General features: G+C 38.2%; 1 protein-coding gene across 7 annotated transcripts in view; it reads right to left on the bottom strand.

Annotated features, from left to right (window-relative positions):
• Positions 1–257: 257 nt before the first annotated feature.
• The window catches only part of LOC128606446 (ryanodine receptor 1), a 98761-nt gene continuing 76636 nt past the window's right edge, over positions 258–22382 (bottom strand). For 2 of the 7 annotated variants that reach the window (XM_053622571.1, XM_053622572.1), the window contains 24 exons: positions 21944–22017; positions 21642–21659; positions 16312–16392; positions 16128–16216; positions 14595–14723; positions 14404–14508; positions 11759–11788; positions 10485–10566; positions 7979–9285; positions 7797–7879; positions 7453–7627; positions 7223–7309; positions 6879–7130; positions 5777–5907; positions 5487–5529; positions 5149–5282; positions 5008–5068; positions 4768–4914; positions 4528–4662; positions 4291–4447; positions 2930–2994; positions 2680–2780; positions 2014–2065; positions 258–1928 (listed from right to left, as the gene is read on the bottom strand). In XM_053622571.1, the coding sequence (XP_053478546.1) occupies positions 1830–1928; positions 2014–2065; positions 2680–2780; positions 2930–2994; positions 4291–4447; positions 4528–4662; positions 4768–4914; positions 5008–5068; positions 5149–5282; positions 5487–5529; positions 5777–5907; positions 6879–7130; positions 7223–7309; positions 7453–7627; positions 7797–7879; positions 7979–9285; positions 10485–10566; positions 11759–11788; positions 14404–14508; positions 14595–14723; positions 16128–16216; positions 16312–16392; positions 21642–21659; positions 21944–22017 (3637 nt within the window). In that variant the 3' untranslated portion in view covers positions 258–1829. The remainder of the gene's footprint in view (positions 1929–2013; positions 2066–2679; positions 2781–2929; positions 2995–4290; positions 4448–4527; positions 4663–4767; positions 4915–5007; positions 5069–5148; positions 5283–5486; positions 5530–5776; positions 5908–6878; positions 7131–7222; positions 7310–7452; positions 7628–7796; positions 7880–7978; positions 9286–10484; positions 10567–11758; positions 11789–14403; positions 14509–14594; positions 14724–16127; positions 16217–16311; positions 16393–21641; positions 21660–21943; positions 22018–22382) is intronic. The other 5 variants (XM_053622574.1, XM_053622576.1, XM_053622575.1 and 2 more) reach the window with 3 other exon arrangements.

Genomic DNA, 22382 nt, shown 5'->3' with positions numbered 1-22382 from the left:
TTCTACCGTTATTACTTCCAAGTGCCAGAGAGTCTGCTTACATAGCTTATCAAAAAAAAAAAAACGTATGGCCTTCTAACTGATATGCATTCTGATTTTATTGCATAATATTATTTAATGATTACTTTAAGCCTGACTCAATTCTCTTTCTGGATGAGTTTCATATTTTAATTCCTCTATTAACATGTGCATTGGACATCAAGAATCAGTTAAACAACATTTTTCATGAAAAATAAATAAATACAGTGAATCAGAGATGCTCCTAAAATATTATTTTATTGAAACACAGTGAGATTTTAAAGAAAATCAACCTCTATCCTTCACACATTGGACACACTCTCTCACTCTTCCCTCAGACGTGCAAAGTAAGTGTTTGCTCAATATGTGTGTGTGGCTCTGTGTTTTCTGTGGCTCAAGATCTTAATATTATTTATTTGGCTAATGTGGAAAAAAAAAAAAATGTATATGATATTGACTTAAAAGCAATACCGTAATTCTGCTGGCAAAATCACAAATCACCCGTCATCTGTTTGCAAACTGGATGCAGATTTCATCCTTTCCCCCCCCCCATCACTAACTTAACTTTAATTATCCGAAAAAAAGAAAAAAAAAAGTACTTAATACATATTTACTTAAAACAGAAAGGTGGAGAACATGTCATATTCCAATGCTCCAACAAAAAATATATATATTTATACATCTATATATTTTTGTTAAAATAAGTTAATTAAATCTACAGTATGTAAAGTTCTTCTCGTCAAAGACGTACATGACAGGATGGGAACGGCGGTTGTACTCTATACATCCAAATAGAAAACCTGTAAGTGTACTTCCCTTTTCAAGGTAGCATTCATTGTTCCTTGTCTGTTAACAGTGTTTCTCTACAGGTTAATGAAACATAAAATATCCTCTCCTGTCAAGATGGTATAGAACAGCCGAGTTGCAAAACTCTGTGTGAGTGAACATGGCACAGAAACAACATCTCATCCTAAGACTTTGCAGTGCAGAACAGTTCATTTAACATTCATACAAAGTTTGGGTCAGTTTTGTAGGATATATAAAATTGTCTCAAGAAAGAAATTTTGAGAAAAGGCCTTTGGTTAGGTTCCTCTCAAAGATCGCATATTAACGTTTTATATTGCGTAGAGCATGACTTTAGCAGTGATATGGCTCTGGTTCTGTTGCTCTAGTATGTATGTGTATAAATACACATGAAACCTCAGCTATAACATACATAACAGACAAAAACATCATATAGTGCACTAAAATCCAGTCTGAAATATTATTCTAATCAAACTATGCAATCTAATGATAATTAAAAAAAAAAAAAAGGATCAATACTGACATCCTATAAAGCAGTATCACCATACCTGCCATTATTGTAGTTTATTCAGTATTAGGCACTGTAATGTTTTAAGATCCATAAAAACATACAGACAAGACTGAGAGATGGCAGGCTCGAGCATTCTTTTTTCTTTTTTTTTTTTTTTTTGGTCTGATATAATCCTTCATATTTTCCCACATTAAAATAAACTTTTCTTACCATCAACTTTCTTCTCTCGGTCTATTGCTCTCTCTCTCTCTCTCTCTCTCTCTCACACACACACACACACACACACACACACAAACACAAACACTGATACACACGCATTGCATACTGTATTCATCTTTCTCTTATTCTGACAATAACGTGAGTAAATAAAAGGCTTGGGTTGTAAATGTGTTGCTCAAGTTTGTTCTCAAATAGCAACACTGGAACAATTACATTTGCTCTCCTTCTGTATTTCCAAGCACACTCACACACGTACTAGTGCACCGGCAACGTAAAATTAGCCAGCGAGCTGATCCTCGTATTGCTTTCTGAAACAGTCGCCAGCTGGGAAGAAGTCCCAGCATCGCTCCTGGTACATTTTCCACACATAGGATTCCTACAGGGACAGAAAATGCGGATAAAGGAAATAAGAAAGGAGGGAGTAGAACAAAATAAGGGGGCCTATGCACTGTGATACCAACCTGTCCAGTGTGCTCCGTTTCATCTTTATTAATTAGATACATCAGGAAGAACCTGTTGGATAGAACAAAACAGAAGATGAGGTGATGTGTGTGTGTATATATATATATATATATATATATATATATATATATATATATATATATATATATATATATATATATATATTCTGGTTTTTTTTTTGTTTTTTGTTTTAAATCTGTTTATTATACACTATATATGTAGTGTGCTCACCATTTACAATACCATATTAGAAGGTGTGCATTAATGTAAACCTATCATTTGAATTACAGTCAGCACTACTGTCAGAGCGGCTGTTCTAGAAAACTCCTTCTAACCAATCGGATTTCAGAAATAAACCGTGCTGTGATATACTAACACGTTTCTCACCTTGCTTATCATTTTGCATTATTGTCTACGAGTGTGCCTTTGTATAGATGGTGAAGCATCTGACTTTAGATTGGAAAATATAGTGAATGTTCTCAAACCCAAAAGTATACCTTGTAAAATTCTCTTCTTAAGTGATATTATCTCTTAGACTGAGGGAAATGCGGGCTCTTAAAAAGGTTTGCTTTATCCCTGAACCAACACCACCTCCAGAACCAGCGTCCTCCTTCCCAGGTCAGTGCAAAAGGGGTATCTACAATCCCTGGAACTGTTTTACTCACATGTAGTTGGCTAAGTTGTGCTCTTCCATCGTATGTGTCTCGAAACCATGCGGAGTCGTGTCAAAGTAGTCACTTCCAATTCCACAGATGAAGCATTTAGTCTGAGGAGGAGAGGAGAGGTCAGTGTACAACTATTTTTTTTTTCCCACAGTCTTATAATTAACTACAGCAATCCCTCACAATGTTTACAATAACAATTAATATAGGATATTGGGCTGTAAACTGTAAGTTGTGAATAGAAAAGACGTACCTCCATGTCCTCTCTGACCTGTTCCTGCTGATCTCTCAGCTCACCGAAGGCATCAATGATCAGACCTATACAACCCAATATAGCAGTTAACAGTAGTATCTATGTTTTGATTGATATTCATGATAATAATCCAGTGAGACTCTATTACCATATACGTAACAAGCCTTTACTTTAAATTCCCTTTACTGACTAATCTAATAATCTGTGGAGATTAGGTATGGTATGATAATCACATACTCCAAATGTAATGTTTCCAATGTATGAAGTACTTGCTTTACATCTTTAAATGTTCAATATTACATGAAATTATACTAAACAGCAATAGTGCAGGCATTTAATTACTTGATCAGAACAACCTATGGGCCAGAAAGACTTTAAACAAGTGGTTGATATCACAGCCTTCCATTTTTAGATTTTATTATTATTAGTCAATCCATCCATCAATTGTCCATATCGCTTACCCCATGCAGGGTTCTGGGGGGTCTTGAGCCTATACCAGGGAACTCTGGGACACCCAGTATGGGGTGCCAACCCATCACAGGGCACAATCGCACACGTTCACACACTATGGACAATTTGGACTAAAATGCAGGTCTTTGGAGTAGGGGAGGAAACTGAAGTACCCAGAGGAAACCCCCGAAGGATGGGGAGAACATGCAATTCATGTTATATATAATATATATAATGTTAACTTGTGCCCAACTAATGTGTTCTACTGATGGAAATTTCAAGGGATACAAATAAAAACTATTTTTGGAGAAGGTCCATGAAGTGTACACAATATGGCCAAAAGTTTGTGACACCTGACCATCACACTCATATGTTGTTCTTCCCCAAACTGTTGACACATATTTGGTAGCACGCAATTGTATAGATTGTCTTTGTATGCTGTAGCATTACACTGGAACTAAGACGCCCAAACTTGCTCCAACATGACAATGCCCCTGTGCACAAAGCGAGCTCCATGAAGACATTGTTTGCCATGGTTGGAGTGGAAGAACTGGAGTGGAAGAGTGTCCTGCACAGTGCCCTGACCTCATACACACTAAACACTTTTGGGATGAACTGGAAGACCTGCCAGGCCTCCTCGCCCAACGTCAGAGCCTGACCTCACTTATGCCCTTATGGCTGAATGAACATAAATCCCCACAGTGGGAATATAGTCCTCCATCAAAGAAGGACTAAGTCTGGAATGTTATGTTCAAAAAACACATATCGGTGTGATGGTCAGGTGTCCACAAACCTTTGGCAATATAGTGTATTTTGGCTGCAATTTGGCAATATAGTGTCCCTGGTTGCAAAACATTTGAGAACCCCTGATTTCCTTTGCTGTGTGTAAACAAAACTGTCCAAGTCCTCACCCTGAATGATGGCCAAAAGAATGACAATGACGAAAAAGAAGAAAGTGATGTCAAAGACCACACGGTACAGCTCATATTCATCTCCAGCCGGATCCTCAATCTCGTCACCTATACCACCACCGGCTCTCACACCCACATACATGTGGAACAAGTAGCACTGAGAAGAAGAGGGAGACAGAATAAGTGTCACCTACATAACATCTTTATTATAAACCTGAAATTTCCGAAGTCACTTACAGTCATCATGTCATCACACTTCATGTCTGGCTCATCCTCATCCTCGCTCTTGTTGTAGAACTTGCGGAAGAAGTTGAAGGCCACGACAGTGTACAGGTACACGACTACAGCTAGCAAACCCACTGTCATCACCAGCTGCACCAAGAACAGATATGGAAGGTAAGCAAATATCAGATACGTTTAAAAATAAAAACAATATTAATTTTTTTGATATCCACTCAAACAATAATTCTGCTGCACCTGCTTGCCATTGTGTGTCACGGAGGACAGGATGGTGCGCAAGGTTTTGACGCCCATGGCGATGTCCAGCAGGTGACAGGCGAAGAAGAAGTTGTTGTAGTGACCGAGCAAGGACATGACCATGTACCACACCAGGTAGAGGAAAGTCTGGAATAGGATTTAAACAAAGTGAGCAGATTAAAATGAATTCAGACAGGAATACAGTAACACACACACATTTGGTAAAAAAAAAAAACTTACATTATCTGTGAACACAACTCCAAACTTCCAGATCTGGTACTTGATGTCGATGGAGGTCAGCCTGAAGACACACAAGTACATTTTCTAGTGAACCAAGTGCATGTATTTGTGTGTATGTGAGAGTGTGTAGTGATTCTGTACCAGGTGAACATGGAGTTGTCAGGTTCAGGCTTTTTCTCATGCGTCATTGCACTGACATCCAGCGATGCCAAGTCCATTCCTAACAGCTCGGCAATCCTCTCTCTGCCATAGATATCTCCGTACTTCTCCAACACCTGCCATCACACACAAATGTTTTCACAGGAATATGTGAATGAATGCGTGGTTAAGGTTGTGGGTAGTTTATTATCCAGTTGTAGGGCTGTAAACACATTTTTTCTTGTAAATTAATACATGAGCTCCGTTATGCATGAACAGTAATACACTGGTTGCATTGAATGTACATTGAAACATTCAATGAGAACAGATTTAACACTCACCTTTCTCTTGACAAACTTGTCCCAATAGTTGTTTGGGAAGGTTCTGCATGAGGAAAAGATCACTTTGAAATGGTATGTAATTACAGCTCTTAATACACAGTTAATACATTGTGTCCAGTTTATCAAGGGTGTTTACCGCATTTAAGGCTTATTTTTTTTATTATTATTCTGTTTCCAAAAATGTTATGATCCACCCATCATTTTTTAACATTTTCAGGAACGGCACATTTGCAGATGTACATAAGATTAAATATCTTACATATTAAATATCTTATAGCTCTATATCTTACGGTGTATTTAACACCAGTCTATCCCATTGGCCCTTGATGTCATCATCTTCTGGCTGTTCAGTCACATAGAGACCGTCAAATTCCATCTTACGGGCCAGCTCCTTCTCCCTCTTAAAAATAACCAAGGGAACCTAAAGCACACACAAAGAATACAAAAAAAAAAGGATAAAAACATATTTTTTGAGGAAAAAGAACATAAGACTCATAGATTTTGTTTGTAAACTGTCAAAATACCAACTTTGTCAGCTTATCTATGATTTACACATCATCGTGTCAAAATCAACAACCTACAAAAATGGCTGCCTCAAAATACAACACCCATGCTGCATCCCAAATTGCCCACTATACGTCCTAAATAGAATCCAAGATTAGAATTAACGTGTCCCAAATTGTAGTATGTTGAAATGAGTATCCCAAAGCTACCCGGATGGTCTACTATTTCCAGTAGATGTTTGTAGTAGTGTGGACCCATGGACACTTTCTCAGCTAATATTACCCACGACACCTTGTACGAAGGAGGCGGAGTTTTGTGATGGCTTTCGCCGAATTTAACCCGCAAACATGGCGAACGAGTGTAACGTCGGTGATGTGTCTTCAGTATGTAAAAGTAAGAACTTAAATGTTAAGCACTAAACAAAGTTTCTTATTGTTATGTAAAATTAATGGCTGCACGTTGTGTAAAAAGAATAGTGTAAATTATTTAAGGAATAATGAATAAAGAAAAGCTAAAATGCAACGAGGAGTTTGTTTACAGTGACAGTGTGCATAACTAGGCAACAACGATGTGTTAGTGTGTCCCAGTCCTTGCATACTCTTTTGCTACACACTCAAAAGTATGTGCTTTTCCATTTTTAATTAATTTTTTTTTTAACATGATTATAGTGCATATTATAAGTATATTTCATTATTTCAGCACTAATGTAGGAGCAGACAAAAATCAGAAACCAAGGGTGTGGCTCATTATTGTCAAGCTCATATATTTGCAAGCGAAGGTAGTTAGCTTGGTTACACTTTCTACATGCAAAACTACTGCACTGTACTAAAACCCATAGATTAACTGCATAGCACTTCTACACAGGTATAAGTGTATAAACTCACTCACCTTGAGACAGTTGTAGCCAATAATGCAAAGAAAAGATATGACGGTGTGTAAAATGCCGAAGAAGGCCATTGCAGGTTCCATGTAACCGGTGCTCTCTTCCAGGAAGTAATAGAGAGGCCCTTCTTCGTCATCTTCCTCTCCATTCTCCTCCATTCCAGAACCCTCAGGTTCACCGCCAGAGCCCTCAGGCATTCCAGAACCCTCAAACATGCCCGAACCTTCGAACTCCTCACCTGGGGGGCTGCTGGACACCTGGCAGAGTGAGAGAGACAGAGAGAGAGAACAGATTTATCAAGGCAAAGCTGTTTCAAATTCAGCAAAGTTTCTAATCTGTTTGTACTGACCTTGTAAAAGAGCAGGATGAAGTTCAGAGCAAAGGCGATGAACAGAGCCAGGAAGCGCAGGTTGTAGAAGTTGCGAGACAGGTAGTTCTAAAATTGAGATAACAATTATAGCAGACTGTCCAAAGAAAGAGGCAAATGGATTTTCTAGCAATTAGAACGTTAGTTCAACATTAAAATTCATTAAAGAACTGATCAATTGCTAAGCTCTCAAACATAAAACAAGACCTTACCATGAACTTGATCCTCTGCACCTCCAATTCATTCCAGAGCTCAAAGCTATCTCCAGCAGAATGTTTTTCTTTCTTGGCTTTGGCTTTTACTTTTGTCTCCTCCTCCTCCTCCTCAACCACTTTCTCCTCTGGTATGGGCTCAGGTTCTTTCTTAGTTTTCTCTCCATTTTCAGCACTTTGATAAATTTTTCAGCACAAAATTACCTACATTTTTCAGCACAATATTTCAGAACCCTAAACTAAATCTGAAATGACTATAAGGTAGAATTTACAATAAACAGAAGCACACTAATACTTTATCCGTCCCTAAACTGATTGTAGAGTGCTTTGATTTTTAGACTCACTCTGCCTTCTCTGGTTCTGGGGCTGGCTCTTCCTTTGCTGGCTCTTCTGCTGCCACTACTTCTCCCTCTGCTCCTTCAGTCCGCTGAAAAACCATAAGAGACAAGCAGATAGAAAATGAATCAGTACTGTTGATGAACAATGCAGAATAATAAAATGACAAACTTGTCTTAATGGGGCTCACCAGTTTCCTCATCAGCAGTGGGGTACCCTCAGGTGTTGGGGGTTCCTCAGGCTCTGTCTCTCCCATATCTCCTAGACCTCCAGGGGCATCAATTCCAGGTCTGCCTCCTCCTTCTGCCTCTTGCCCATCCTCATCTTCTACCTCTCCACCACCTGCTTCCTCTCCATCTCCTGATCCACCTGCTTCCTGGACGTTTCTAGCTCCAGGCTCAGATGCTTGGTCACCGTGCACCTCGTCCTGAGTTGGATCAGGCATGTTAGTAAGAATTTCTGTTAACGTTATCTTTTTAGCTCCCTCCACAAGGCCACCACCAAACAGCGTTTTCCATATCAGCAGGAAAAAGCCTTTGCATACGCTGTAGATAAAGTGAAGGATTCCAATGATGACGGTATAGAAGAAGGTGACCAGGCATACAATCATTTCCTTTATAGTCATCTTCCGAAGTCTGCGATAGCGTCGTCTAAGGTTGCGGAAGGTAAACATATCGAAGAAGTTCACCATGCTCTTGATGAAGTCTGCGAATGCTGAACTGGACTCGGCTGGGGCCTCGTCTCCATTCCCTTCCTCTCCTTCTTCTCCATTTGATCCTCCACCACTTTCCTCTTCTTCTTCATCATCCTTATCTCCAATTCCTTCTTCCTCTTGCTCAGAGATCTGGGAGGCAATGTTCATCTCAAAGATGGTGTCCTCGCAGAAGTTGACAAATAGCTCCATCTTCTCAGACTCACCACCTTCATTGACCACATCGAATATAAACTGCCTCTTAGATTCTCTGACCTGAGGCATTTCCCACTGGTTCCTGTTGGCCTCACTGATCTCAAAGTAGATACGCTCAATCCTCCGACTGGCGCCCATGATTTCGATGCGGCCCAGGAAGGGACGGAAATAGTTCAAGATGCTTTCAGCTTGCTCCAAGAAGTTCTGCAGGCGCATGTCATGGGGCACATGCTCTGAAAGGTTGGTGAGTAGAACAGCAATGTTAAACCCAATGTCCTTGGCTGGCTCCTGAAAACGATCAGCAAACTCTTCAAAGTTGATCATTTCGTTTTCATCAGCCTCAGAGCACGACAGAAGGAATTGGATCTCAGATGGAGAGTACTGCTTTTGGCTGTCCATGGCTTTGGAAAAGTCCTTTTTAGAGATCAGGCCACGTGGGTCAGTCACATAGTCCCGGAATGCATCCGACGCCACAATGTCTTTCAGCTTAAGGAACATGTCAAAGAACTTGAGGATCATCTCTACATTGCTAGATGACTCCACCAACATGTCCACCATCTGGCGAGCAATGGTGCCATTCACAACGTTACCTGATAAGAAATAACATACGATCCATAAATGTGGCAGCAGTACAGCCTGACTCTCACATATTCATAAGAAGCTAAGCTATTCCATTAAACACGTCTATATTAAACACAATGGGGTGTTATATAATCCACTATGGAGTGGTGTGATATGGCCTCAAGTGAGCCACTCCGAAGTGTCCTAATTTAGTTTTAAAATACTATACATTAATGAATATCATACTTTTTAAACATGTTTAGTTACATTTAATGTTGTTGATCAGCCTTATTTTATCAGCAATTCAGAAGTACACATGGCTGGAAGATAATGAGTGGAGCGGCTGCTCTTCACCCTCCCAGAGAAGACAGGAGGATATAAAAGGGCGAGGCCAGTATGCTGGAGTGAGCCATGTCTCCGTTGCTAAAACTAGTAAGATGGTGCTCTCTCTTTCATTTAAAAGCCAACCAGGAAGACGACGACAACAAAGAAGACAACGCTGCCCGGCCTTCCTGCACTCTCCGCCGGTGCCCACGTACCACTCCCGTCGCTCTGGGCACCGCTTCGACACTGCTACAACCCATACGCCATGCTCCATGCCAGGAAGGCCACACCCTGCACCTATACACTCCCCTCAAGCACCCCTCACCTCCACAAAATGACTTTTAGTGCAAATAAAAGAGCATTTTTTTTCCACGTCTGCCTCCCTTGTGTCTGTTTTCTGCCCTGCTTTTAGCTCTGAATAGCCACGCTCTCCTTTGCATATAATACGACAAAAAAAAAAAAAAAAAAAAAACATACACACAGCCATTCACGTTACCATGTTTCAGTCCTGAAAACTTTCCGGTTGCAGAAAACTTACTGACTGTTAGAGATTCCTGTTTGAGGCAGAAAACTCGCTGACACTGGTTACTCCTTCCAGAAATGTTAAATAAACAAATAAATAAAATCTCCATACATATATCTTCACCTTTTTAACAAACAACTATACCATTTTCTTTGTTAAATAACATTTTTATCCATCTATTATTAGCCTTATATTCTGTAGATCATCCACCATACAAGTCCCTGTGAACGAGTTGCTACTATAGAAACAACGATATATTACAACAAGCGCAATAATTAGATTATTATTACCATTATTATTATTGTATTATATAATCAACACCTTCTGAGCAACCCGATTTGAGAACATCGACGTAGTATAAGGTGTAGAAATATATCCTACCCTCCAGAAGTGAAAGCAGCATAACCACCATATCTTTCTGAAGGTCTAGAAGCTCTTTTAGGAGACCAATCTGACTGGAATCCTAGGAAGGGACAAACACATATACACACACATACCAAAAGGAAACATGTCAAACAGTATTTAACAATTTTGATTCATCATTCACCTTCTCTGAGTACAAAGGCAGCATTCTGTTAAAGGCATGTCATTCATTTTTATTAGATCTCGCACAACAGGAGTTTAATACCGCCTTCTCTTTCCCCATTAGAAAGCTGAAAATATTTTTATGATGACCAGTCAACACAAGTTTAACCCTGAGCAGCATTTTATTCACATTATTTTCAATGTTATGGGAATTATAGCGCCTCTAGGACGAAGCCATATGACTATAACCTTACCTCTGGGTGTGTTTTACTCCAGAAATGATCCTGGGTTTGCATTTATCAACAACAGATATAAATAGAGCATCACACATTGGAAGAACGTTTTACTGTATGTCAGGAGATATGATCGGGGATGGAGGAAAACACACAGGCAGAACTAAAAAAAAAAAAAAAAAGCAGCTGGAAAAATAGTAGCGCTGAAGTAGAACTCCAATAAAGCAGCTAATTTGGGTTACTCTATTTGCCATAACTACATGGTATCATTAAGTAGTAGTCTTAAGCACTACTGGCATTTTATTCCATGACATTTGAATTTGTTATAAATGGATGGATGTTATTATCTATATCCATCATTCATTTGTGGTGATGTATGCCAGGCAGTCTTGACGGTGTCTAGCAATTTAGGTTATAAACACGGGATAGCATGTGGATTAAAACAAGAACCAGGCACACACAAACCAATGGGTTAACTGCTGCCGACTACACGGTGAAAGTAGTACAAAGTGTAAGGAACAGGGCTAAAGGTGTAAGGTTCTCAGATAGGTACGTGGCAGCCGTTAGTCATAGAACAGCTAACACCTCACTCATTCCCTCACTTGTTCTACAATCTGCAAATGCAAGGCACATAAACTGAAGAGCACTGTCTCATTTGTTCTTAGTTGAACAAATAGAGACAAACCTGACTGATCTCAGTGTTCATGTGGAAATAAACACAAAAGCAATGACAGTACACTTCAGAAAATGTACAGCCAGAACATCCCACAAAACTGCCAGAAGCTGGGTGGTGGTGTTTGGGGTGTGTGTGTGTGTGTGTGTGTGTGTGTGTGTGTATGTCAAGCAGCAGATAATTTACAGGTAAGATAAAAGCAAAGGCGGAATACAGATCCTTACGCCATTTCGGAGTCCTGGGTCAGGGTGCATCTGGCGAGGTTACACATCAGAATAAAAAATGTTATCTAACATTTTTCATTCATTTTTGTATTTATGTCTTCTCTCCTTTGTGAATGCACTCCAATGTTAATTAAAATATACCTTTTCAATTGGAGCAAGCCCAAAAGCTGTAGTTACTATGTTTAATAATCTTAAATACAGAATCCCTGCAGCCAAGCTACAAATTTGATGACTATTTTATCAATAAAGGGCTGGCAGTATGCCTCAGATATAATTGGGCTTGGTTTGGATTTGAAGTCCAGTACATTGACCAGATGCGTTAATGCTACCGAATACTATTAAAAACGATCCACAGAAATATATTTAAAAAAAAATGTCCAGGTTAGAAATTGAAATTGGTTGGAAATGCTGGTTTTGTATATAATACTAATATTTCCAATTAATCTAGCTTAAATGACATCTAGAATAAAATCGAGAAGAGAAAGACATACAAAAATGTATTTGATCAAGAAAGATGTGTACCACACTTAGAAACAAGGGAGCAAAACCAGGCAGTAACAGGTTAGAGGGGTTAAAAGAAATAAAGAATGAATTCAATATTACACAGATTATTTTTGAACTGTATCAGTATGCAAAACAATTACGTATTATACTTTATTACGCATATACAAACAATGCAGCAAACTAGCACGGTTAGTCTCTATGCTATTTAAAAGCAGGAAGCAACTGGATTACCAAATTAAGGGAACTATAAATATTATATAAACAATACAGAGGAGGAGAGAGGGGAATATTGAAGAGTTTAAGAAATAAATAAGTAAATAAATACATACTTTACTCTGCAGTCACCATGTGAAAAGAATTTATATAATTATTAAAAGAAAAAGTCAGAAAATAAACATTATAAAATGTTGTAGGTTACACTACAGGCATCACTCAGCATAACGCTCAGAAGGTAATATGCAAGTCTAATAGTATATCATTATTAGTATAACCTGCATAAAACATATTGTATACAGTCCCCTCTGAAAGTATTGGAACGGTAAGGCCAAGTCATTTGTTTTCGCAATGCACTGAAGACATCTGGGTTTGAGATTTTAAAAAAAAAAATGAATATGAGATGAGAGATTAGACTCTCAGCTTTAATTTCCTTTAATTTCTACATCTAGATGTGTTAAATGACTTAGAACATGGTACCTTTGGTGTCAGACCACCCAATTTTAGTATTGGAAGAGATAATATTAAAATTAATAACACTTCTTTGGTTGAATATCTCTTGCTTGCAATAAGTGCATCAAGTTGGTGACCCGCTGACATGACCAAAGTGTTGTATTCTTCTTTTGTGATGCTTTTCCAGACTTGTTTTTGGGGGGTGGCTCATCTCTGTATTTCTTTGCAAATTCCAATCTGGCCTTCGGATTCTTAATGCTCATGAGTGGTTTGATCTTGTGGTAAGGCCTGTATGTTTCTGCTCTTCAAATAATGGATTGTGATACCTTTACCCGTGCCCTGTAGTGGCTGTTTGTGATGTCACTGAATGATGTTTTGGGGTTTTTCTTCACAGCTCTCACAACATTTCTGTCATAAACTGCTGTGTTTGCCTTGGCCAACCTTTTCCATGTCTGGTTGTTAGTACAACACTGATTTCTTTCTTTTTCAGGACATTCCAAATTGTTGTATTGGTTATGCCCGATTCTTTTGCAATGGCTCTGATAGATTTTCCCTCTTCACAGCTTCAAAATGGATTGCTGTTCTCCCCTAGACAGCTCTCATGTTTTCATGTTGGTTTATCTATTTTAACAACAAATGCAGTGTATACATGCAAAACTCAGGGCTCAATCCAGGAGTAGATATTCAGAGCTATTAATTGTTTAAACAATCAATCTATCAGGGCATAGCTGGCCAACAAGAAATACCTGTCAGACACAAGTTCTAATATTTGTGTTCACTTGAAAAATGGGTGGGTTCAAATGAAAGGTGCCATGTTAAGTTGTTTAACACATGATAGATTATATATATATATATATATATATATATATATATATATATATATATATATATATATATATATATATATATATACATGCATATATACATATATACACACATATATACATATACATACATACATACATATATATATATATATATATATATATATGTATATATATATATATATATATATATATATATATATATATATATATATACACACACACACACACATTTTTCCCCACTGCCAGCAGCAGCAGCGCCTTTTAAAAGCTGCCACATTCCGCCCACCTTCAGGCAGCTTTTACATAGCATTCCATTGAAAATGTGCACTGGCGGTTGAGAAAAACAAACAAACAACAAACCAAGAAAAAACAAACAAAAACCCACCACCATCAAGCTCAACAACAAAAATTCACACTGTATCAGAAAAAAACACTGCTTGTGTTGTGCTCACAGACTTTATGAACATTGCTGAACAGCTTGCCAGACATTACAACTGCCAATAAAAATCTGAGAAAAATCTATGTGCTAAAGAAATATTTTCAGGATATCATGTGTGCACTACAACCAGACATTATTCTAAACTCTTAATGTGTGAATGTTAGTGTCTCTGTGTATATGTGTGAGAGTTTGTGTTTCTGGCCTCATACCTGTGCCAATTTCATCATCATGTGTGCAAATACATGGAGGAATCCCACCACGGCATCCCACAATCTACTGTGAGCCAGAGACTGCTGGTTCCCAGTGCATGGGCCCTGAGGAACGGCAAAAAAACAAGGTTCAAGGACGCATTAAGATTATGTAGTGAACACGGACAGTTTACACGGGCTAGAAATCCTACCTGTATGTATTCCGTGAGACTGTTAAAGACCTGCTTGGCCACTGTCATTGCTTTGGAGAAGTTCCTCTTGCCTGGTGCATCGATGATGTCTTTTCCAGAATAATACCAGTAGAAGTCGCTGATAGATTCCTAAAAGTGAGTTGAGGAAGTCAAGGATGTGTGCAAGATAGACGCAGAGAGAGAGAGAGAGAGAGAGAGAGAGAGAGAGAGAGAGAGAGAGAGAGAGAGAGCATAGGAAGTAGCAGTTTAATAGCATTGTGAAATCAGTACACTGTAAAATAATACTGTAAATTTATAGTATTTATTTTACAGCAAAATACTGTTTATACTTATTTTACAGAACTGTACTGTAAACAATGATACGTCTAGAGCAGTGCAGTGGTTTACAATAAAATACCAGACAACACAATGCATAGTGGGATCTCTAAGGTTTTTCACATGGTGGAGAATGGTAAATGATGTCAGCATCTGCAAATTAGTGGATCACGTTTGGGCCCTTCAATGTAGAGACTATTTTAGACAAATACAAACCCTGTTTGAGTTTAACTTTACATACTAGTACAAACTGGTTCAGTTTGTAAGCAGCAACTAAGTACTAGATTATGTTTTATTTAATACTCTGTAAGATATTACACTTTACTGTATATACAGTCCCCTCCGAAGTATTGTAACAGCAAAGCCAATTCATTTTTTTTTTTTTTTTGCTGTACACTGAAGATATTTGGGTTTGATTTCAAAAGATGGATATGAGACGACAGATCCGAATTTCAGCACGCATGTCCTGCTATTTCAAGTTATGTGTTTAACAACTTGGAACATGGCACCTTTCACTTGAACCCACCCATTTTTGAAGTGAATAAAAATACTGGAACATGTGACTGACAAGTGTGTCTTGTAGGTCAGGTTTAGATAGATTGATTGTTTAAACAATTAATAGCTATGAATGTGTACTCTTGGTCTGAGCCCCGGGGAACCAACATGAAGACCAGAAAGCTGTCTATGGGAGAAAAGTAAGTAATTTTGAAGCTGAGAAAAGCAGGAAAATCAAAACAGAGCTATTGGATGTTAGCCATCCAGTACTTTCAAAGGGGACTGTATGTTATACGGTTATTTACAGTAAATTTAAAGCATTTTGCTGCCTGTAAATTACTGTAAATTTTTTTACAGTGAAAGTTTTACAGCACAGGGTCTAATTGTCTATTGACTTGGGTTTATAGAGCAGAATTTACAATAATAGAAGACTATTCTAAAAAAGTACATTTCAAACATCAGTTGCAAGAAGACAATATGAATGTGTAAGTGAGACTACATGTCTTACCATTTGCATGAAATATATGACCTCATATATATATATATATAAAGAAAGAAAGAAAGTGCAAATAGGTATGACTGAGGTAAGACTGAGCCAAACTTTTCCTATTTGAAATGTGTTAATTAACAATGATAATTATTTTAATTGAAAAAAAAAATAACGAGTGATTAATTATAAACAAGTAGTGGCCTCAGATGCTTAGAGAGTACACGATGTTATACCTGCAGTCTCAGCAGGTAGTCCACAGTACAGATGATAATGTTGATGGTGGTGGTGCTGCCAGTCTGGGTGCGTAGGTAGTTCTGGAAATCTGTTGTTGATACACATAAAACGATACATATAAATCACACAGCAATGTTTTATTTATGAATATTACCCATGTCTTTGAGGTATTTTATAACTTGCCGTTATTGTGGCCCTCACAAAGCAGCTGCAGGAAACGGAAGAGGTCGCACGTGAATTCATCATCTGCCATCACTTTCTCATCTGCGCACACGCACACACACACCCACAGTCAAAGCCATTAGATAGTGCTTGTGTGTGAAAACAAGTTAGACTTGAGTAGTGGCTTAAGCACTAGAAGCAATAAGAAGAAGGATTTTCCATGCGATTAAATTTGTTACATGATCTCTGAACTACAGGGAAGCAATTAAGAGAAAGGAGGAATGTATCCTGTTTAGAATATTTCAGAAAGGTTTTCTTCGGAGACAACAAAGCAATATGTGGAGAATTAGGTATGATTACAGACACACACACACACACACACACACACACACACACACATACACACGACATGTGACACAATACAATACATGCTGACAATCACAGACAGCACACTGAAAAACACTTATATTTCACAAATAAAAGGACAGACTCTGGACAAATACTGATAAATGAATATGAACATTGACATTAACTTGGTCCATAGTGGTAACAGGTTGAAGAACATGTGCATGGAGAGATCAGAGAAGAGTCATGGTGGCACATAAAGGGGTACACACAGAAACACACAATCATGCAAGACAGATCTACAGTACTGCAACTCTGGAGTATACAATGGAGTAACACTGAGAGGAAAAAAGAGGGATAGAGTGGAGGAGAACCAGAGAGACACAGCCTGAGAATAAGAATGGGTGTGAAAACCCACAATCTCTTCCGGCGTACAATAACTTGACTTGTCAAAATACACTCAGCAGTTAAGCGCCTTGCTTAAAGATCCAACAGTGTCAAACTTGAAGAACTTGGATCTGAATTGATGACCACAAATATATTTTATAACCAGTGCGGGTAAAGTGAAATAAATATAAACTGAAATGATGTTAATCGGTGTTGTAAGTAGTTGTGTAAATGTTCAAGGAATAAAAAACAGGATCTAATACAAATCTTAACACATAACTAAACGATGTACCAGGCAAATCTGTAGGACAGCCGAGTGCGATAAAATCATTGCATAAATACTCAAAACAATGTAAAAAAAATTTTAAAAAAGTGTCAGCAACAAACAAAAGTTTAGAAAGTCAAGAGAATAACAGTCCCCTCCGAAACTATTGGAATGGCAAGGCCAATTTATTTGTTTGTTCTATACACCGAAGACATTGGGGTTTGAGATCAAAAGATAGATACGAGACGAGATATAGGATTTCAGCTTTTATTTCCTGGTATTTACACCTAGATGTGTTAAATAACATAAAACATGGAACCTTTTGTATCAGACCAGCCAATTTTTAGGCGAGCGAAAGTATAGGAACAGATAAGTCTTGACGTAAATGAAAGTAAATAACACTTAATATTTGGTTGCATATCCCTTGCATGCAATAACTGCATCAAGACTGTGACTCATTGACATCACCAAACTGTTGGTTTCTTCTTTTGTAATGGTTTACCAGGCTTTTACTATGGCTTCTTTCAGTTCTTGCTTGTTTTAGGTGGTTTCTCCATTCAGTCTCCTCCTATTCTGTCTAAAACCTAACCCCCCCCCCCCCCCTCCACAATCCCCCATCTCCCCTTTGTTGAGCTGGCAGTGTGTTTTGGATGATCATTGTCTTGATTGTATGCATTTCTCAATAAATTGGCAGACAAAATGTTCCTGTAAACTTCTGAATTCATTCTGCTGCTACCATCATGAGTTACATCATCAGTAGAGATTAGTGAGAATGTTCCAGAAGCAGTCATGCAAGCCCCAGCCATAACACTACGGCCACCATGTTTCACAGATGAGCAAGTATGTTTTGGACCATGAGCAGAACCTTTCTTTCTCCACACTTTGGCCTTTCTATCACTTTGGTAGAGGTTAATCTTGGTTCCAGAACTTTTGTGGCTCGTCTCTGTGTTTCTTTGCGAATTCCGATCTGGCTTTCCAATTCTTATTGCTTATGAGTGGTTTGCATCTTGTGGTATGACATCTATATTTCTGCTCTTGAAGTCTTCTTCAAACAGTGGACTGTGATACCTTCACCCCTGCCCTGTGGAGGTTGTCAGTGACGTCATGGACGATTATATTTGGGTTTTTCTTCACAGCTCTCACAATCTGTCATCAGCTGTTGTTTTCCTTGGCTGACTCATTCAGTGTCTGATTCTCAGTACACCAGTGCTTTCTTTCTTGTTCAGGACGTTCCAAATTGTTGTAAGACAGCTCTGTGATTTTCATGTTGGCTTGTCCTTTTTAACAGCAAATGCAGTCTTCACAGGTGAAACTGAAGGCTAAAGACAATAATAGATGTTCAGACCTATTTACTGTTTAAACAATCAATCTATCAGGAAACACCTGGGTAACAAGAACAACCTGGCAGTCACATGTTCCAATATTTTTGCTTGCCTACACATTGGGTGGTCTGATACAAAATTTCTATGTTCTATGTTGTTTAACATATCTACATATAAATACCAGGAAATAAAAGTTTAAATTCTAAACTCTCTTCTCATATTCATTTTTTTAAATTCCAAGTCTTCAGTCTACAGAAGAAAAAAAAACAAATGAACTGGCCTTGCTGTTCCAATAGTTTTGGAGGGGACTGTATGGTATTAGCCAGATTAATGTTACATTTTAGAACTTGTTTTAGAAAACTACATTATATATCCAAGAGGTTCCAGGTAATTGTACACCCAAACAAGGTAAGTTTCCACTCAAAACAAGAGTATTATTAGAGAGTTAGCACCACCCTTTGCTGCTGTATCAGTCTATTCTTATGGAATAGTGTTCCATTCAAAGCTTTAAGGCTTTATCTGTTTGGTAGCCACAGACAAGGAAAGCTAAGATGCATTAGAGAAAGATGTTTTGTTGCTCTGCTCTGAAGTCGAACAAAATTAATAAGGCTATTAAGGTTCATATAGGATTACAAAACAGACAAAAAGGAAACACATCAGGAGATAAAATAATTTATTTTGTCGATCTTATAGATGCAGACATCATGTTTTCTGACAGACATTTAAATCACCCAACGTGAAAGACGTCCATGCAATAGATGGAAACTATCAGCAATTCCCGATACTATTGTAAATTGTCCAAAGTTTACCCTAAAGCATCTAATTTTCCTTCTGTGGAGATTACAATAGATGTGTCATTAATAGCTTAAAGGGTGGCTGGATACCTTTGGACATATAGTGTACTTGTGTTAATCCATGATGTGCATGGATTAATTTTTAATTATTAAAAGGTAAATTATTCCATGTTAATACATTAGCAGTTTCAAAAACAGTTGTAATTCATTGTGTACTGCTCTTAATTTTGTTTGCATTACATGCCTTTCAAAATCCCTGCTTTTGATGTCTAATCATTTGATGTCTAATCATAATTATATTGTTTTGCTATAGGACGTTTTGCTACCAAGACGTTAGCAGCAGATTCTTTAAGTCCTGTAAGATGTGAGGTGGGGCCTCCATGGAGGCCAAGTCTTGAACTCTTTGTCATGTTCCTCAAATCATTCCTGAACAGTTTTTGCAGTGTGAAAGAGGTCACTGCCATTAGGGAATACCGTTGCCATGATGGGGTGTACTTGGTCTGCACCACTGTTTAGTTGGTATGCATGTTTGGTGGTACGCGTCATCCAAACATGACACATACCATCCACATGACTGCCAACACTGTCCAGATCATCACACTTCCTCCGCCGGCTTGCCTTCCCATAGTGCATCCTGGTGCCGTCTCTTCTCCAGATAAGCGACATACACACACAGCCATCCACGTTATGTAAAAGAAAACATAATTCGTCAGGCCACCTTCTTCCATTGCTCCATGGTCCAGTTCTGATGCTCACATGCCCACTGTAGGCACTTTCAGTGGTAGACGGGGTCAGCGTGGGTATCTGACCGGTCTGCAGCTACACAGCCCCATATGCAGCAGGCTGTGATGCACTGTATATTCTGACACCTTTCTATCCTAGCCAGCATTAAATTTCTCAGCAATTTAAATTACAGCAGCTCTTCTGTGGCATTGGAGCAAACAGACTAGCCTGCGCATCAATGAGCCTTGGGTGCCCATGACCCTGTCGCCGCCGGTTCACCGGTTGTGCTTCCTTGAACCACTTTCAATAGGTACTAATCACTGCATACCAGGAACACCCCACAAGACCTGCCGTTTTGGAGATGCTCTGACCCAGTCGTCTAGCCATCACAATTTGGCACATGTCAGAGTCGCTCAGATCAACACCAACTTCGAGAACCGACTGTTCACATGCTGCCTGATCTATCCCACCAGTCGCCATTGTAATGAGATAAGCAAAGTTATTCACTGTTATTCAACAGTGATTTTAATGTTATGGCTGATCAGAGTATATCATAGTATTGGTCTTTTTTCCCATTTTTAAATTGTTTGCATTTTCTATCAACCCTCCAGGCTTAAAGGCACATGCTTGTGTTTAAAGCTGGTGGTCTAGACATTATTGAAAACCCTGTCTCTCCGTATTGTACTCAAGAAAAAAAAAAAAAAAAAAAAAATTCTGCCAACCTCAGAACTGGCCTCTGAAATGGCCGTCCAGAAAATCAACTTAAATACCTGGAAAATTGCCCCATGTTGCTACTGGAATAACTTTTACACTCAAATCTCCAACTCTGAATATGATGAAAACAAAAGCTTGCATGGACGTGTCTGGTTCTCATGAAGCCTTTATGACACTTTATCACCTGTCAATGTAAAAGACACAAATAGTGTGTGATGATGTTTTAAAAATGTTTTGTGGCTCCTAATCCCCTTATCGTAACAATAGTAAGAGGAAAATTTCTCTATTGCTGCAATTCATTTCATGATTTTAGGTGACGCTAGCCACCACAGCTCTCTGTGATCTCTTAAGAGAAAACTGGTCAGAAAAGACAGGACAAGAGTCTTTCTTTCCTCACAGCCATTCAAAAGAGCGTTGGAGTTACCGCAGATCTGTGACAGAGCACTCAAGGGACAAAATGAGCAAAGAAACATTCCAGTCATTGGACACTAATAATTCAGTAGTTTCAAAATACTTTCCATAGAATGTCTACATTGAAATCATGCTCTAGTTTTTGTTAATGATTTACAAATAATATGATTTTCTTAAAAAAAAAAAAAAAAAACATGTATGATTTAAGCTTATATAGTTAATAAAACGCTGTGCCCATGACTGAAAAGCTCTTTTCGATTTTCCCTTGAGTGCGAAATGAAATGCAGTCCAAACTACACGCCACAAAATCAAAAAGAAGTGTGTAAAATATAGGTAGAAGACAGGAGGAGATAGGACAGATGGGAAGAAAGAAGGTTAAGAATTATTTACCCCGTTCTAGCTTCATATCTGAGTACCGAAAAAAGGGGGGCAAAAAAGGAGAGGAGAGATATCAATATATAAGAAGATACACTGCAGTGGTTCTGTAGGGAAAAGAAAAGTTAGACACAATGCTAATACCTTCTGTACTTACCACGTAATGAACGCATATGTCGTAAAGTACTATATACAGTACATCAAAATAATATGTCCTGATGTTAGCATTTCTTGACATGATATTATAATGCTGCATTAACGTGGTCAGAATATGTTGGTCACTTTTACGTTACTGTCACTACAGTGCAGTGACTCACTTGTGCCCTCCTCTGAAACCATTCCAAGCCCTTCTGCTTTATTCTGCCTCTCAAATGCATTCAAGTCGAGAACACTGCAACAGACACAATAAGCATTATTGAAATCATGCTTTAAGCAAAAGTCCAGTGCAGAAATTAAATTGGCTACACTGTAAAACTGGATAAGTTCATTTAACTCAAAAAAATTTGAGGAAAGTAATTATCTCGAAATTTTTACGTCGATGAATCAATTTCTTTAAGCCAAATACACTTAAATATAACAAAAATTTAACAAAAATTTAACTCAAACTTGTTATATTTAAGTGTATTTGGCTTAAAGAAATTGATTTATCAACTTAAAAATTTTGAGATAATTAGTTTCCTCAAATTTTTTGAGTTAAATGAAATTATCCGGTTTTACAGTGTCCTTGTTTTTACATTATTAATGACTTTATTCATT

Source organism: Ictalurus furcatus, chromosome 4 (assembly GCF_023375685.1).
Source record: "Ictalurus furcatus strain D&B chromosome 4, Billie_1.0, whole genome shotgun sequence".
NCBI classification, from domain to species: domain Eukaryota; kingdom Metazoa; phylum Chordata; class Actinopteri; order Siluriformes; family Ictaluridae; genus Ictalurus; species Ictalurus furcatus.
The sequence above is the reverse complement of the archived record's forward strand: the minus strand, read 5'-3'. Positions and strand labels throughout refer to the sequence as shown.